At 43.6% G+C, this 16339-nt stretch overlaps 1 protein-coding gene and 1 long non-coding RNA gene across 2 annotated transcripts; one reads left to right on the forward strand and one right to left on the reverse strand.

Annotated features, from left to right (window-relative positions):
- The first annotated feature begins 371 nt into the window (after window positions 1-371).
- LOC140582789 (uncharacterized) lies at window positions 372-8386 on the forward strand. Its single transcript, XR_011985571.1, has 2 exons — window positions 372-4753; window positions 6924-8386. It is a non-coding gene; the product is annotated as an uncharacterized lncRNA (long non-coding RNA).
- A 1946-nt stretch (window positions 8387-10332) lies between these two features.
- On the reverse strand, window positions 10333-14392 carry LOC140582988 (uncharacterized). Its single transcript, XM_072707552.1, has 10 exons — window positions 13857-14392; window positions 13633-13767; window positions 13407-13541; window positions 13243-13308; window positions 12967-13058; window positions 12223-12349; window positions 11885-12005; window positions 11127-11301; window positions 10803-10876; window positions 10333-10454 (listed from the first exon to the last, which is right to left on the reverse strand). Exons 1-8 carry the CDS (start codon window positions 14031-14033, stop codon window positions 11258-11260), a joined length of 897 nt encoding a protein of 298 aa, XP_072563653.1. The 5' UTR covers window positions 14034-14392; the 3' UTR covers window positions 10333-10454; window positions 10803-10876; window positions 11127-11257.
- Window positions 14393-16339: the final 1947 nt, after the last annotated feature.

A 16339-nucleotide genomic window follows, 5' to 3' on the forward strand; every position in this document is an offset into this window, starting at 1 on the left:
CGCGCTGTATTTTGAATAGGTGAATGACGATTGGTATTGTGCTATGCTTTGCTGTGTAACCCTGAGATGTTTTCTTTCTTTTTTTCCCCCCGTTTTGAGTTAAATCTGTCTTTTTCTGTTATTGATGACAACGGGACAAATTGGTGAATTGCTAAAAAAGGGGATGTTTGAATTATTCAATTTCCTCTGCGTCATCGGGGCCTAATTCAGCTCTGTGGCCTGAAGTATTTTCTTTCATGCCGTCCGTTATATAGCTTGCTGTTTAAGGTTGGAGGACAGCGGAAAGAGAAGCGACCTTTCCGTTTACAATAAATCACTCGTTTGTGTTTAGGGTGGTTTATGCGTTCAAACATTGTGTAACTACCCGGGGGTAGGGGCGTCGCACCCGACGTGCTAGGTTTTGGGAGTGCAGGGTTGTCGGCAGATTATATCGGTTACCCACCGCGGTTAAGTTAGCCTCATATTCGATATTCAGTTTTCTAGCTTCAATAACTTTTCACGGAAGTAAGGTGGGACGTTTTTAGTTATAAAATCGTGTTGTCCAGTGAGGGAATAATTAATACAATAAAGGGAATGATTCTATAAGGCTGTAACTAATCAAAACGAGAACTGACTGGCGCGCCGGCAAGTCAAGGCTACCTAATCGGAACAGATAGGGGGGCGACAGAGAACATCAGCGGCCCCTACTTATCTTTTAGCCTTCCAGAAGGCCAAGAACAGTACGAGCCGGCTGGAACCACACATGTGGTTGTCACGTACACGGAAGGTACCGAGAAAGGGGGGGAGATGCCCAAAGGGCTTTAAAAGGGATACAACTGATACATATGGCAGAGCCTCCTCCTGTACATGCTGAATGTATGTCAGACGGCCGCTCCCGGATTGCAATCTGTCAGACAATAAACCGGTGATTTGCAACTTCTCCCCGTGTCAGCTGTGAATCTCTTCTCATCCACGGACCCGGTGGAGACGCCGTGCTCCAACAATTTGGGGGCTCGTCCGGGATCCCCAGGAGATTCGCAAGATTCGGCTAAGGGTTGACGCGGCCTACTTGGACACAGATAACTGCGAGGCGCCGACTAGAAGAGGTGAGCAGAGCCTGTTATATCAAAATCTGCACATTGGATATGTCAAATTGAGCAGTTTGAAGTGTCCAGGGGCCCGTCGGTAAATAAAGACGGAGGAGAGGTTGCACGCACTGTGTTTATACAGTATATTGTGTTGTCTATGTGTTGTGTATGCATTGTGTCTAGGTATCGTGCGCAGAGAAATAGAACCTTAAGGAGCGGAGGGTACGGGAACCCCCGCAGGGAAATAGAATTATAAGGAGCGGAGGGTACGGGAACCCCCGCAGGGAAATAGAATTATAAGGAGCGGAGGGTACGGGAACCCCCGCAGGGAAATAGAATTTTACGAGCCGTAGAAAAGCTGGGTGGGAGACCCAGGGAATTCAGGACCCCGAACTCTAGATTGGGAGGAGGGAATAAGGTCCCCCTCTCTAACTAAGGAAAAAAAAAAAAAAAAGAAGGGGTGAATCAAAGCACCAGCTTGGGTGCAGTTGTACTGGTTTGTGTGTGAGCAGCGTTGTGGGTTCTTCCTGTTCAGGGTGCTCGCCGCTTGCTCTGTGTTGGTAGAACTTGCCCGTGGCTCTGCTGTCACTGCTTGCGGTCTTACAGTTTGTCAGAACCGAAGGGGAGTTCTCAGCAATTGGACACCCAAAAGCGTGCCAGCCCGGCCGCACCCGCTGACTCAGTACGGGCAGGGCCGGCAGGTACCTCGGGCGTTCATTACAACTGCCGAGCAGGACCTTGCCTAGGGTGAGTTCTAAGAACACCCCTAGCTTGGACTCTCGGGAGGGTGGGTGACGCCTGAAGGTTATTTTGCCGGCCTTGGTCGAGTCAGAACACCGGTAGTGCGGTCGATAAGCTGACTCCCACCTGGGTTGTCTCAGTTGTGCGTACAGAACACCCCCTTCCAAGTTGACATTGCTGGAGATCGGGGGGGTTTCGGCTGGGAGCGGGCCTGTTTGACTGGGATTGAGCTTGTGGGACGTGCCCTGTTCAGGGGGGACACAACAGTAAGCTGCTTTGAATGTAGTCTTATTATTTTAGAAGTTGTTGATTTATGTATTGGTGGTGTTTGTTAGTAGGACATTCGACTAGGATAAGGAGGTGTACTGAGTGTGGGTGGCTGAACCCACATCCGGAGGCAGAAGGGCTGCTAGACGAGGAATTAAAACAGTCAGGACTGATTAAAAATGGACCGTGAGTTTGATTGGGAGCTACATGACGGGGGATGGGAGCCCCCGGAAAATGCAGTGTGGAAGCCACTAGTAAAGCAGATCCAGGTGGTGAAGGAAGCTATAGAAGGGGCAAGTGGTGAAGGAGATAAGGATAAGGAGGTAGCTGACGCCTGGGAGCGTATGTGAGCAGTGGTCCGGGGTGCTGGACAACAGATAGGAGACAGGCGCTCATTGGGAGAGCTATTGTGGAAAACGGAGAGAGAGCATGCTAGGCAGAGGGACGAAGCAGCACGCCAGAGAGCGAGCGCTTACAGTATTTCATGCAGAAGTGGGGAAAGTAATTACGTACGCAGTTTTGGGCTAAATCGGGGGAAGCCCACGTATACGTTCAACGGATAAGTTGCAAGTAAAGATGTATAAAGCAGAAATAAGTACAAAGTAGAAGAGATCAAGTTAGCAGGGGTATACATAGAGCATTTGTGCATTTCCATGAAACGTCATTGACAGTAGTGGAAGTGCGGGTAGGTAAATTTAGAACTTAAAATCTTAATAATAAATCTTAAAATAATAATTAAATAATAATTAAATCTTAAAATAATGTATTTGAATAAAATATTGTGATTAATAGATTTTATGGATTATAGAGACTAAGTTTAGAGATAAAGGGTATTAAACCACATCTTTGTGAGAAAAATAACAGTTTATAGACAAGAGGTTTTAGTATATGTGTGCCCGTAGATAATTGGGTGCAGTGTTAGGGATTTTAGTTAGGAGAGGAAATAAGTAGAAAATAAATAATAATAATAATAATAATAATAAAAAAATAAAATAATAAATAATTTAGAGCCACACATCAAGGTGAAGTAGCTACAGTCAGGGAGAGAATTCGAAAAAAAAAGAAGAAGAAGAATAGAGCATGGGTTGACTGTGAGGAACTCTGTTCATTTTAGACAGGAAAACAGTTCAAGTGACAGTAGAGTGCAGAAAAGCAGTAAAATGCAGGCCCCGGTAAAGGCAGCAGAAACACCAGTACAGCAGTTGGGGAGAGAGCACCCCCTGCTTAAAGCGAGGATAGAAAAGATGTCTAAAAAGTGGGGGAATAGAACAAAGGCCCTGGTAACTAAGTGGCCTAAAGGGGGCACATGGGATGTGGCAGTGTGTGAGGAGATGGAGACTGATAAAGTATCATAAGGCTAATAAGAACACAGAAAGGCGTAAAAAGAAAAGGAGTGAGGAACTGGAGGTACTGAGGTTATTTAAAGTAAACGGAGAGGCCTGGAGAAGGGAGCAGAAAGCCATGAGAAAGGCACTAAATGAGAAGAAGGGGGGTGAGAAAGAAGAGATGAGGCAGGAAGAAATATGGCCACTGTCATATCAAAGTCAGTGTCCGTTAGTGGAAGCCCCCCCCTCCTTCATACAAGGGTCAGTTTCCAGTAATAGAGGGGAAGGTAGAATTCAGTGGTGAGGTGACACAGAAGGATGAAGGAAGTAGGGAGCAGAACGGAACGGCAAGTTGTTTAGATGGATACAGGGAAGTGAGTGCATTGCTGCGGCAGGCAGTGCAGGAAGGACTGCGAGGGAGTGAGAGAAGAACAGAAGGCCAGGCATGTGGGCCTGAGAAACAAGGGAGTGAGATAAAGGTGGGGTACGGAGCAAGTGGTAGTAATGCAGAAGGGCTGGTGCATCTGCTGGACACCCCTAACCCTCCATCTAAAGGATGGAGTCAGTTTCAGGAGAAGGAGACAGAAACAGAGAGTGAGGAAGGAGTAGAGGAGGATAATGCAGATCATAGAATAGTGAGAAGCAGGAGGGCTGTGAAGCCCCCCACCAGGGACACTCCGATGCTTCCGCTGAGGGTGAACGGAGCACAGACACAGTATGTGCCGTGGGCAGGACAGGATCTGGAGGGCCTGATTCTCAGACTCCCAGTTCTGGCAGAAGGGGCCAGAAAATGGATAAAAGCATTTGAGGAGGAAACTATGGGTCGGCTCCTGGCGATAGGGGACATAAAGGCGGTTCTGGCTTGCGTTTTTGGGGTAGACGGAATGGAGAGACTACTGCGAAGCAGTGGCCTGGCAGCGGTGACAGGGACTCCTGTGAATGATGCATGTCACTTTGACGGTTACCGTGCTAACTGCTGGCATCAGCTGCGACTAATGTTTCCTCCACAGCTGAGTGTGGTTGAAATGAAGGTGGAGCCCATCAAGGAGGGGGAGAGCCCAGCTGCCTATCTGCAAGCTCAAGAAAAGCGGTGGCGCACTGAGACGGAGCAGGACCTGCAGAATCCGGCATTCAGAGAGAGGAGGAGGACTTTGCTAAAGAGCGTGAGAGGGAACTGACAAAGAAATGGAATCAGATGCAGCTGGAGGAGCTGACCGCTAAAAAGAAAAAAGTCCAGGCACCAGTGGTCTCTCCGGACCCAAGCCCCGGGGGCAGCCTGTGGACAGCCGACAGTCCCCTGTCGCTGGGGCCCCCCAGGACACTAATTGGCCTCAGGTCCCTAATTGGAACAGAGTGAGTAGATACAATGGATGGGGGTTTCCTCAAAGGGCACCCATTTACCCACAAATTTGATGATCCCAGACTCTGGAGAGACTGGGGAACAGGGTGGTTCAGCTGGTGTGCTGGAGCTGTGATCAGCCAGGACACACCTGTATGTTCCAAAATCTTGTTTAGTGGAAGTTCAGATAGGTTACAAACATGTAAATATGCCCATACTAATATTAGAGCATATCCCAGTGAATTTGTCAGGCAGAGATGCTTTGTGTCAGCTGCAGATAGACATAAAATGTACAGAGGGGGGCGTAGAGGTGCTCAGTGGACAGTACAGCCTTCTGCGACAAAATTTGTTGTTCAATAGGGGACAGCATAGTTCATACGGGATTGAAGATGTTACTGATAAAGTTGGGGAAATTCTAGAACAGTGGGGCCCATTTATACAGGAACAATATAGCAATAGGCTGAATTGAACAAACATACTTGTTTGTTGCGATAGAGAGATTTCAGTGTGATGGAATGCAGGCTGCTACCGAAGGTGAGTTGGTGAGAGTCAGTGGAGTGCAGAGTATGTAGGAGACTTAAGAGGTTTGTGGCTGTGGAGCATGATAGGAGTGCAGTGTGAAGGGAAATAAAGTGTAGAGGAATGTTGGCAGGAGACAAAATGTGGAGGTTAGTTTATGATTTGTGTGCAGCGAAATAGTTAGTGGAGGATCAATCAGTGGGAGATCCCAGTCCTCACACCCTGCTAACAGATGTGCCACCCAGTGCAGAGTGGCTCACAGTTGTGGATTTGTAGATGGCATTTTTCAGTGTGTCCCTAACACAACAGTCACAGTTTTTGTTTGCGATCATCTATAGGGGTCAGCAGTTCATCCACGTGAGGATACTGCAAGGATGTGAACACATGCTTAGGGCAGATTTGGATGGATTGAATCACATTGCTACAGTATGTGGGTGATCTGCTCTGTGTTATATGCACAGGCACTGAAGCCGCCGTTGCTGAAGGTCTTAGCGAAAGGGGGGCTTGAGGTGCACAAAGCTAAGCTGCAATACTGATAAGAACAGGCTGCATGCTTGGGGTGTGAGTTCAGCCACGGGAGGGGCCTTATGAGGCCTCTGTGTGGAAACAAAGGGGATGCTAAGGACTCTGATGGTCTGTTTTACGACCGTGATGGATTTTTGGTTGTGCCTTTGTCGTGTGGTTGACACCTTAATAATGCATGCGCATGGTCTTGACCATTGCGCAAGGGGGGAGTGCTATGAAAGGAAAAAAACAAGGTTTATGAGTTGAAGTTGTACATGGGGTGTCTAACTCAAATATGCAAAGTTATTTTCAAGCAGGAAGAGGGGAAAGCAAGACGGCAAGAGAAGAACAGACACAGGAGGTTTGCAGGCAGGGTATGCAGTGGTGGCCAGACAAGGCCAGGATTATGTAACCTTGAAGGCAGACAGACTGGGGGGAGCCCAGTCAGCCCAGAGAGCCGAGGTGATAGCGGTTATCGAGGCCCTGAAATTAGCAGAAGGGAAAGAAGTTACCATATACTCAGACTCAGCATATGCTGTAGGCGCAGTGCATGTGGAACTCAGCCAATGGCTGAGGGCAGGATTCTTGACCGCGGGAAACAAGCCAATAAAACACGAAGCAGAAATGAGGGAATTTGCAAAGGCCTTGATGCTTCCCAAAAAAGGGGCAGTGGTCAAGTGCAAGGGACATGAAGGGTCAGGAACAATGGTAGCGAAAGGAAATCAGGCCGCAGATGAGGAAGCAAAGAGGGTCGCAGGATACGTGGTGTCCAAACAGATGATCACGGTAGAGGAGGAAGTTCACTCGAATTACCGACTGACCCTAGAGAAAGCGTTGGGATTGAGACATGCGTTCGGAACTGTGTATCATCCGCAGTCCCAGGGAAAAGTGGAGCGAATGAACCAAACAATAAAACAAAAATTGGCAAAAATCTGCGCGCAGACCAAAATGAATTGGGTTGACGCTTTATCACTGGTAATGATGTCAGTGAGGTGTTCCATAAACAGGGGGACCGGGTTCACCCCCTTTGAGCTCCAGACAGGCAGGCAGTTCCCAGGACCCCAGAAAGGGTTAACCTGGACCCCCGACGAGAAGGGGGAGCAAAATCCTTGGGCATATTATGATTGTTTGCAAGGTCTCGTTGCAGATTTCTCTAAACAGATCCAGGAGGCGAGACCAGAGAACCAGCCAGCCAAACCACACACGGCGGAGTGGGTCCTCCTGAAAGTCATCAAACGGAAGTGGTCAGAGCCCAGGTGGACGGGCCCCTTCCAGGTTACGGAGAGGACGTCACACGCGGTTTGTCTGAAAGGCAAAGGCGACACGTGGTTTCACTGGAGCCAGTGCGCGGCTGCAGAGGACCCAGGGAGAACCACAGCAGAGATCCAGGAGGCCCTGAGGGAAGGAATCCAGAACGTCAGTTCGGCTGAACTAGACGCAACTCAGGTCTCAACAGAAGGGGCAGAATAATCCTCTGACCTGAGCAACCAGAGCAGGGTAGTCCACCCCTGCTCCAACGACCAGAAAGAACAAAAGCACCTCATCCACCGCCAGACAACACTAGGACCAGGATGGAGATCAAGATAAAAAGGGGAATGTTGGGGGAAACAAGTGTGTTACGTGTGATGCTTAAAATGCTTAAAGTGTTAATGATTAGTGGTTTGTGAGCCATGCCAGCCATGGACCCCGAAGGGGGGCCGCGCCTGTGGCGGGCTGGGAGTGGAATTTCCCTGAAGCTCAGGGTTTTTGCCCTCCTTCCTAGGCTGGATGGACAGATTGTGTGTGGAACTCTTTGGAGTCCTAAAGGGGGGAGTGTGCGCTATGTTTGGGGAAGTATGCTGTACTTACATTCCTAATAACACAGCACCAGACGGCTCAGTGACCAGGGCACTCGAGGGTCTCCGGACCCTCTCCAAAATGATGCATGCACAATCCGGGATCAATAACATCTGGGATGCTTGGCTGACCTCGGCGTTCGGACAGTGGAAAGGCTTAATGAGCTCGCTTTTATTATCCTTTGCTACTTTTGCTGCGATTATAGTTACTTGCGGGTGTTGTTGTATTCCCTGCCTGCGCGCACTATCAGTTCGTCTTATCACTACCGTGATAGAGAAGCAGGATGGCATCCAAGCGCAGATGATGCCTCTCCTGCCTGTCGGGCCGGAGAGGGGCAAAGGTAATTTGGACAGCTTTGAACTACGACTCCCCCGCCAATAGGGTGATCTCCTTGTGGAGATCAAAAGGGGGAATTGAGGGAATAATTAATACAATAAAGGGAATGATTCTATAAGGCTGTAACTAATCAAAACGAGAACTGACTGGCGCGCCGGCAAGTCAAGGCTACCTAATCGGAACAGATAGGGGGGCGACAGAGAACATCAGCGGCCCCTACTTATCTTTTAGCCTTCCAGAAGGCCAAGAACAGTACGAGCCGGCTGGAACCACACATGTGGTTGTCACGTACACGGAAGGTACCGAGAAAGGGGGGGAGATGCCCAAAGGGCTTTAAAAGGGATACAACTGATACATATGGCAGAGCCTCCTCCTGTACATGCTGAATGTATGTCAGACGGCCGCTCCCGGATTGCAATCTGTCAGACAATAAACCGGTGATTTGCAACTTCTCCCCGTGTCAGCTGTGAATCTCTTCTCATCCACGGACCCGGTGGAGACGCCGTGCTCCAACACCAGTCCACAGACAACGATGCACACCGGTTATTTTGTCGCTTCAAACCATTTCGTGATTTGTGCAAAATCGCGTTAATAGCTAATAAAATAGGTCCTGTCAGCTGTAATGACATGGTCGGTTAGCATTTTGGGCTCATGGCGACTGTTGCACACCCCTTTGTTTCCCAGATTGCTTTACGTACGATTTTTAATTAATTTTTGAATGTTCGAATGTATCCGTATAATGTGCAATGGGACAATACATGAATGGGTTAATAACTTCAAAACTAGACGAGACAGGCACATCTAGTGAAGTGTGCTTTGATCAGTGGACTAAAGGGAACAACGCACACCCCTTAGATTTTCAGAATACCTTTCACTCTAATAGTTATTAATTGATACATTGTATGCATATTACATGGCATAGGGGCAATGCACTAAAGGGTTAATAGCTCTGGAGCAAAATGGGACAGCCACATTCTACCAAGTGTGCATGGATCAGGGGGACCTGGGGGACAATGCACACCCCTTAGATTTTCAGAATACCTTTCACTCTAACAGCTATTAATTAATACATTGTATGCATATTACATGGCATAGGGGCACTGCAATAAAGGGTTAATAGCTCTGGAACAAAAGGGGACAGCCATGTCCCATGAAGTGTGCATGGATCAGGGGACTCTGGGGGACAATGCACACCCTTTAGATTTTCAGAATACCTTTCACTCTAATAGTTATTAATTGATACATTGTATGCATATTACATGGCATAGGGGCAATGCACTAAAGGGTTAATAGCTCTGGAGCAAAATGGGACAGCCATGTCCCATGAAGTGTGCATGGATCAGGGGACTCTGGGGGACAATGCACACCCCTTAGATTTTCAGAATACCTTTCACTCTAACAGCTATTAATTAATACATTGTATGCATATTACATGGCATAGGGGCACTGCAATAAAGGGTTAATAGCTCTGGAACGAAATGGGACAGCCATGTCCTATGAAGTGTGCATGGATCAGGGGACTCTGGGGGACAATGCACACCCCTTAGATTTTCAGAATAACTTTCACTCTAACAGCTATTAATTAATACATTGTATGCATATTACATGGCATAGGGGCAATGCACTAAAGGGTTAATAGCTCTGGAACGAAATGGGACAGCCACAATTAGGGGTGCACCGATCGATCGGCGCACCGATCGATCGGCCTCGATCACGTTAATTTGAGGGGATCAGAAATCGACCATATTCCCATGAGATCCACCGATCTTAGTTATATGCTTTTAAATCAGCCTTTTCTCCCATTCCCGAGAGAGGTGCAGTGCAGGCTGCCTCCCTCCCTATTTTTTGGACAAGTGTGTCATAACAGCTATATATATATATTTTTTTTTACAAAATTAGAGAAATTAAAGTCTGGAAGAAAAAATATGATTTTGTAGTTCAAACAGCAATGCTCATTTATATGTTCATTTATATTTGAGGACACTACCTCATGTTTTGTGAGTATTCATATCAATTTACTCAATAAAAATGGAAACATTGAAGTAACTGTCTTTTAGTTATGAAAGAAACAAGATCGGCAAAAAAAAATCGAGATCGGCAGGTAAGGTTGCCTAAGGATCGGTGATCGTTGATCGGCCAGAAAACTGCAATCGGTGCACCCCTAGCCACAATCTATCAAGTGTGCATGTACTCCATATTATACGTATTGATAGTTGTTCGAGGTCAGGTTTTTTCAATGATCAGAGGAACCAGCCGTAATTTCTTAGTGTTCCTTATCCCTTTGTCATCCACTTGCTATAAACAATGAAAGATTAATATGAACTCCAAAAAAATGTTTATTTACAATTGCCCATATAAAACAATTTTTGGGTCAGAAGTACACAACAATCAATATTATAGCAGCAAATCCTAATTTCAAAATGTGCAGTGCCATTCTGTTGTCACTGCATGTGTGAATTCCTGTTCGTCCATGCCAATACACAATCGGTGGTACCATCTTCTACAGCACTCACATTCAATCTGTTGAGAAAAGAACAATTAGCTGCTCTGTTTTCCAAACATCCAACTTATGTAATTTGTGTATGCTATGTTAGCCTTGCTTGTTAGACAAACATTCAAAATATTGTGAAACCTACACTATCTGTGTTCATCAATGCATTTTCTCAGGTAAATCTGCAAAATGGCATATTTGTCACTTTTTTTTTTATTTCTTAAAGAAATAAGCACGATGCCACAAAACTGTTAACTCCTAAAAATAAAAGTAGTTGTAATTTAGTTAAATAAAGTTGTTTCTAGGGAAGAAGAATTTCCCCTCCAGTAAAGATTTAATTACCTTCCAAATTATACATTAAAAATAATTTTACTCACCCATTCAATAACACTGTTGTTGTCAGCAGATGAGGATTCCATTCCACAGAACGAACATAGGTCTCTCATTGGAACTGAATCAATGAGAACAATGTTAATACAATCATAAGACATCAGAAACATTCAATGTTCTCTTTCATTTTTATAATCCTCATAGATGCACTAATACACATGCAACCAGCATCAGTGTTATAGTTCCCCCATGCCAGAGATGAGACACAAGAGTTTAAAACATGTACAACTAAATAATGGGCTACATAGGACTAGCCTAAGGATTTTCCAGAAACAGAAGCAAGCATACTGTGCACAAAGGCAATATACAACCTGTATAAACTTGAGAAGATGTATGGTGATCCAAAGTAGCCATAAGAAGAAGGACACACTATGTAACACTCCTCAAGAAGAGGGAAACTTCAGTCAGTGGGTTCCAGTATGGTCTGCACATGCCTAAAAGGCTAATCCACGGCACCACCAAGAGTGTGAATTGGCCTTTTCTTCTCTAGAATTGATCACAAGAGCAGGACGGGAGGAGGCCTTTTTCAACATACATAAGAAAAGTACCACACTATACTATGCTGAATTGCTGTTAAACTACACAACAATAATAGTTCATGCCCTAAAAAAGTTCTACTTGGAGCTAGAAGTTTCAGTTCCATAAAGTAAAAATCCAGGCCAAGATTTTGTTTCAACCAACCTGTTGAGTACTGTATGACTGTGACTCTTTATACTGAGCCGGTTGGTTGAAACAAAATCCTGAAACTAAATATTTTTACTTTCTGGACCTGAAACTTCCACCTCTGGTTGTAGTACATCACTTTCAGCTAGCAGCATAGTCAGGACTACTTAAATGTATCTATAAACACTTTGTTTAACCAATGCTGGTCACCAGAAAACACTGTGACCTATCCAACAAGATTAATCTTTCTCTGCATTATAGTTAATATATATTTGTATTTTGCAGTATGATTACACATATTCAATTTATCACACACATATTAACATTTACTGTGGTTTCAATTTTATTCTGGTTTAAGGAACACAAGCAAAAAAAATCCTACAACATAATGAACAAACTTGAATACCTGATGAGCTCAAAAGAAATTTCGCCATCTGAAGCCGGAGCTCCCTGATGTTAGGTTTGGAGGGTGGAACTATGATTTCATCTGGCAGGTCTGGAAAGCTTGTCACCATTTCTGCAGCCATCTGTACATACAAATAATGCATATTCCACATAGTTCAGCAAAAGCTTTAATGTAGCATTACTTACAAGTGAATTGTGAAATGTAAAGAATATAAACACGGGTAAAAGAGGATAGACTACATGAAACTCCAAACTGTAAATGTTATTTGCATAAAATCAGCAGCAAATGAAAGGCAAATTAGACAAGTACTGTAATAGGACCAGAGATTTAGCCAATACCTTCATAACAAAAACTCCACAGCTGCTACTATCAGTCTGCTTGGTGTGTTCAATTGTGCTGGGCTTCCATTTAATGTCCACCCAGTCTTCCAAGCCATGCTGAATTCGCCTCATCTTGAAAAATTCACTAATATAAGAAGAAATTAATTTCTTAAACTGGTCCTATTACTGTAGTATCTCACTAATAAAATTAACTAGCAAATCAAGGCAAATCAAGGCAAGTTTAGTTGTATAGCACATTTCATGCCATTAGGCAATTAAAAATGCTTCACGTACCAAACGACAAAATACATTAAATGCAAATTGGAAAAGCAATAAAATGGGAAGAGCATTAGATTAGTAAAAAAGTAAAGTAAGGAAAAATGGTAGTAAAGCAGCATTTCAATTTGATTAATAGTACAGCACAGTACATAAATCAGTCAAATTCACAGAAAAAACCTGAAACAATCAACTGTTTAGCCTGGGCCTAACCACTTTTATAACTTACATTAAAAGCATTGTTTTATGGATTATGCAAATTAATACAAAAAACAGAATTGTTGGACCTCTGAGAAATTAAATAATGAAATGTTAAAATTATAATGAGTGTTGTGCTGCATGTGTCTTCCAACTTTTACCTCAAAAAGCCTGGTAGGAAATAATTTATATTTGCCTTTTTAGTAATACATAATTATATTTGGTATAAATTGTTTTTGTGGGATTACACTTTGACCACAAGTATTCATGTAAGAGTAATGAGATTACCTGAATCGCTTTGCTGCCCTTGCAGAATCCTCAGTTTCACAGTGTGCATTTGGGTCCAGCACAGCAATTATCTCTTTTACAGCATTCAGACACTATAGGGCAAAAATAAATATGCTATTCAATCTTATAAACACAAAGATAATTACAAATCATTCTTTTCATAATGTACTTGTGATGTATAATTTTTATATTTTAATAGGTACAAGGAGTGTTGCTAACATCTTCAATAATAGTTTTCAATTTTTAGTAAATTTGGTAAGTCGCATTTTAACTTACTATGAGTTTCCAGTGTGCACCTGTATTGAAAAACCCAACAACTCCGTGGTATTGATCAAGGTGCACCTGTTCAGAAAAAGAATAAAAATTACAAAATTTACATTTTAATGAAAATATGTTACATATTTTTTCACAATACAAGTTTGATGGTAAAACATTCTCACTCTTTTCATGCTACATCTGGCAACCTCCTCCCTGCTGCCGGTCAAAATTATTTGTGTTGTGTAATGATTAAGGTTGAACAGTCTTTTTCCTTCTCCTGTTGTGTTGCAGACAGCTTGAATGTAGGCCTCTATCACCTATGGACAGAGAAATTTTAAATGTAAAACTGATTAAGAATTAAAAAAGGAGTTTAAAAAGAGGTCAGACCTCTGCATTCGGCCAACAGACCTCTCCCATGAGCCAGGCGTCGGGCTTCAAAGTCAGGAACTCTCTGTGACGCAATGTATAACGTACAGTCCCCTCTTTTGATGGAACTACTGCAACCACTACTTCACATGCCTCTTTTTGCCATACCTCCTGCACCTGTGTTGGATAAAAGTAAATTTTTAAGTGATTATGATTTCATTCTTCATCATCTACTAGTAGCTGCTATGTACATACTGTAGCCTTACCTCATTAGCTCTGATTTCTTGATGCGGAGAACACACTAGCCCAACATCCTGGACCTGCAATTTGTCATCTTTCATTGGAGTTTTTTCATCTTCTCTTCTTCTAACACTAATTTGTCTTCTTTTTTCTCTTCCTTTAATGATGTTTGTTTTTTTTCTTCTTGCTTGGCTTTCTTGCATGCCTTTGGGCCAGGAAGCTGATCAGGAATGCTGAAATATTTAGATTTTTTATTTATGCGTGTCTCCCTTTTTGCCCATTCTTCTTGGGAGAGGTCAATGCCTGCTTTCTTAATTGGCCTTGTGAACAGCTGTTCAGGGAGAGCCAACTGCATTATATGCTCTCTATAGCGTCCTTGCAGTGATGCATACATCATTCTTATAAATTCTGCCGGCCTTAGGGATCTTCTCTTCATAAGAATGTTATTCTTCACGATGCCAAACCAAGTTTCCACATGGCAGTTGGTCTCTCTTGTTTTCAGTCCAATAGAGGGCACATCTTCACTCTTGTCAGAGGCATACCTTGCAAGATCTCCAAGTAGAATTCCACTCCACAGTGGATAAATACCCATATATGTTTTCATGATCATTTTCAACGTCAGGGCAAAAGTATGGGTTATCCACTGTTTCACTGTGTTCCATTCTCCCTTCATCAGCATTTCCAAGTACCTGGGTATTTTTCAGCACATCACGGAAGTAAGTCATAAATGGTGACCTTCTGATAATGGATTTTTCCAGTTTGTGATCAGTGTCATACATGATAGCATCTTTCACAGGGAATTCCACCTCTGGCAAATCAATGGCTTTGATGCGCTTACTTAATTGCTGAATGCTGTCATGTACTTGCGGAGTCTCAGACTGCGTGCTGAAGACGACACAGATGTTTTTGAATATTTCAGTGGCCACACTCATACTCACACAGTTCTGAAGGCGTGCAAAACAGTATATGGCAAACTCCTTAAGACCTTTGTCCTCGGTACATTTACATATATTATCTGCAAAGGCCTTCAAAATATGTGCAGAGCATAGATGAAGTACCGTGAACATCTGAAGTTCTTTCCTTGTCCTCTTTCTGAAAAGAACTTCATAAGCACGGTCCAGGTAGGATACCACATTTTCCTTGTTAAATGCCAGCAGTGTTCCCTGAATTAAGGCCCAACTGAAATCTGTTTCAAAATTTGAGACCTTAACTGATGTGCAGCTGGTGAGTGTTCTCACAAATTGTGACAGCCAAAAAGATATGGCCGGTATAGAATGGTCATTTATTAGCATCTCTGCAACTGGCAGTGGTGGCACATTTAACCCATATCCAGGCAGAGTGAGGCTATAATACAGCACTCTCTTGCTTTGACCAGGAATCTTTGACACAATACTGCCAGTGGCGTCAAGGTGCAGGGTAGGTTTTTTTTTCTTCCGTAAATGATTCACAAGTATTCCCATCCCAGTTTCTGTGTACAGATGCACTCCAAAAGGATCAACTTGTAAGTGCTGAACATATCCAGGGAACAAGCAATGGCCAGTGTCACCTTCCTTTAAGATCTTCTGTGTTCAAAGAAGTTCTAGGATGATATTATCATGAAGCCGACTGGACGATTTAACTTCAGAAGATATCACCTTCAGGACATTTTTGGTCAAGATTCTGGTGATATTTCCAGCAAGCAACTCCTGAGTAGGTGTAGAGCGTAGCCTCTGGTAATACACATTGCTCACACCTTTATGAATACTTTGAGCCATTTTCCCCCTTCGGACATTACTTGCTCTCCTGAAATGACTTTCACTCCTGAGATGTCTGATGTTCCCAAACCTACACACCTGAAACTGCACTCTCTTACAGTTTGAAGTTGGTTTTTCCTTCAATGTAAAGATGTATCTACATCTACATGTCAAAAATTTACAAACAGCAGTTATTCTCAAGTATGGACATTTCTTTTTTCGGGTGTTTTCAGTTTTTACATTATGGCGTTTAAAAGCCAGAATACAATTTGGGTTCTTCTCTGAGAACTTTTTGTAGAGGAGATGGCACCATGGTGTTCTGAGACCTGACGAACCACTTTTGGGAGCCATTTTTTTCCCCACAAATGTCTTTTGATTGTGATATGAAATATTTTTGGAATACGTGCAGTTTGCCTCCAGTGTTTTTTTGCTGTCTGTTTTTCATCAGAAACAGAAGAAATAGAATAGACTTCATGCTCCTCAAAATCTGCATTAGGTCTTTCTTCCCGGTGTCCAGTCGAAAGATCAAAATCCTCATAAGTACTCAATGGTGAGTGATACTGTATGTTAATAAACTGCATTGTTTGCTGTCTATGCAGGGATTACCTTCTTGTGGAGTTTGGACATCGTGCTTTTGTGAGGGAACAGGAAATTTGAATAAGCTTGAGACATTGATTTCTTCATCACCTGAGAACAGTGTCTGATGCTGAAGAACTCTGTCTTTTACTTTCTTCCTGTTTTCATTCCACACTGTCCTTAGCCACTTTTTATTTGCA

This window comes from Paramormyrops kingsleyae, chromosome 25, assembly GCF_048594095.1.
Source record: "Paramormyrops kingsleyae isolate MSU_618 chromosome 25, PKINGS_0.4, whole genome shotgun sequence".
In the NCBI taxonomy this organism is placed as follows: domain Eukaryota; kingdom Metazoa; phylum Chordata; class Actinopteri; order Osteoglossiformes; family Mormyridae; genus Paramormyrops; species Paramormyrops kingsleyae.

Coding starts and splice junctions, on each gene's coding strand:
- LOC140582988 (XM_072707552.1), bottom strand. CDS start 14,033: ATGCAAGAAAGCCAAGCAAGAAGAAAAAAAACAAACATCATTAAAGGA. Junction 12,350..12,966: donor AGGGCAGCAAAGCGATTCAG/GTAATCTCATTA, acceptor TTCTTATATTAG/TGAATTTTTCAAGATGAGGC. Junction 11,302..11,884: donor ATTTCTTTTGAGCTCATCAG/GTATTCAAGTTT, acceptor GATCAATTCTAG/AGAAGAAAAGGCCAATTCAC.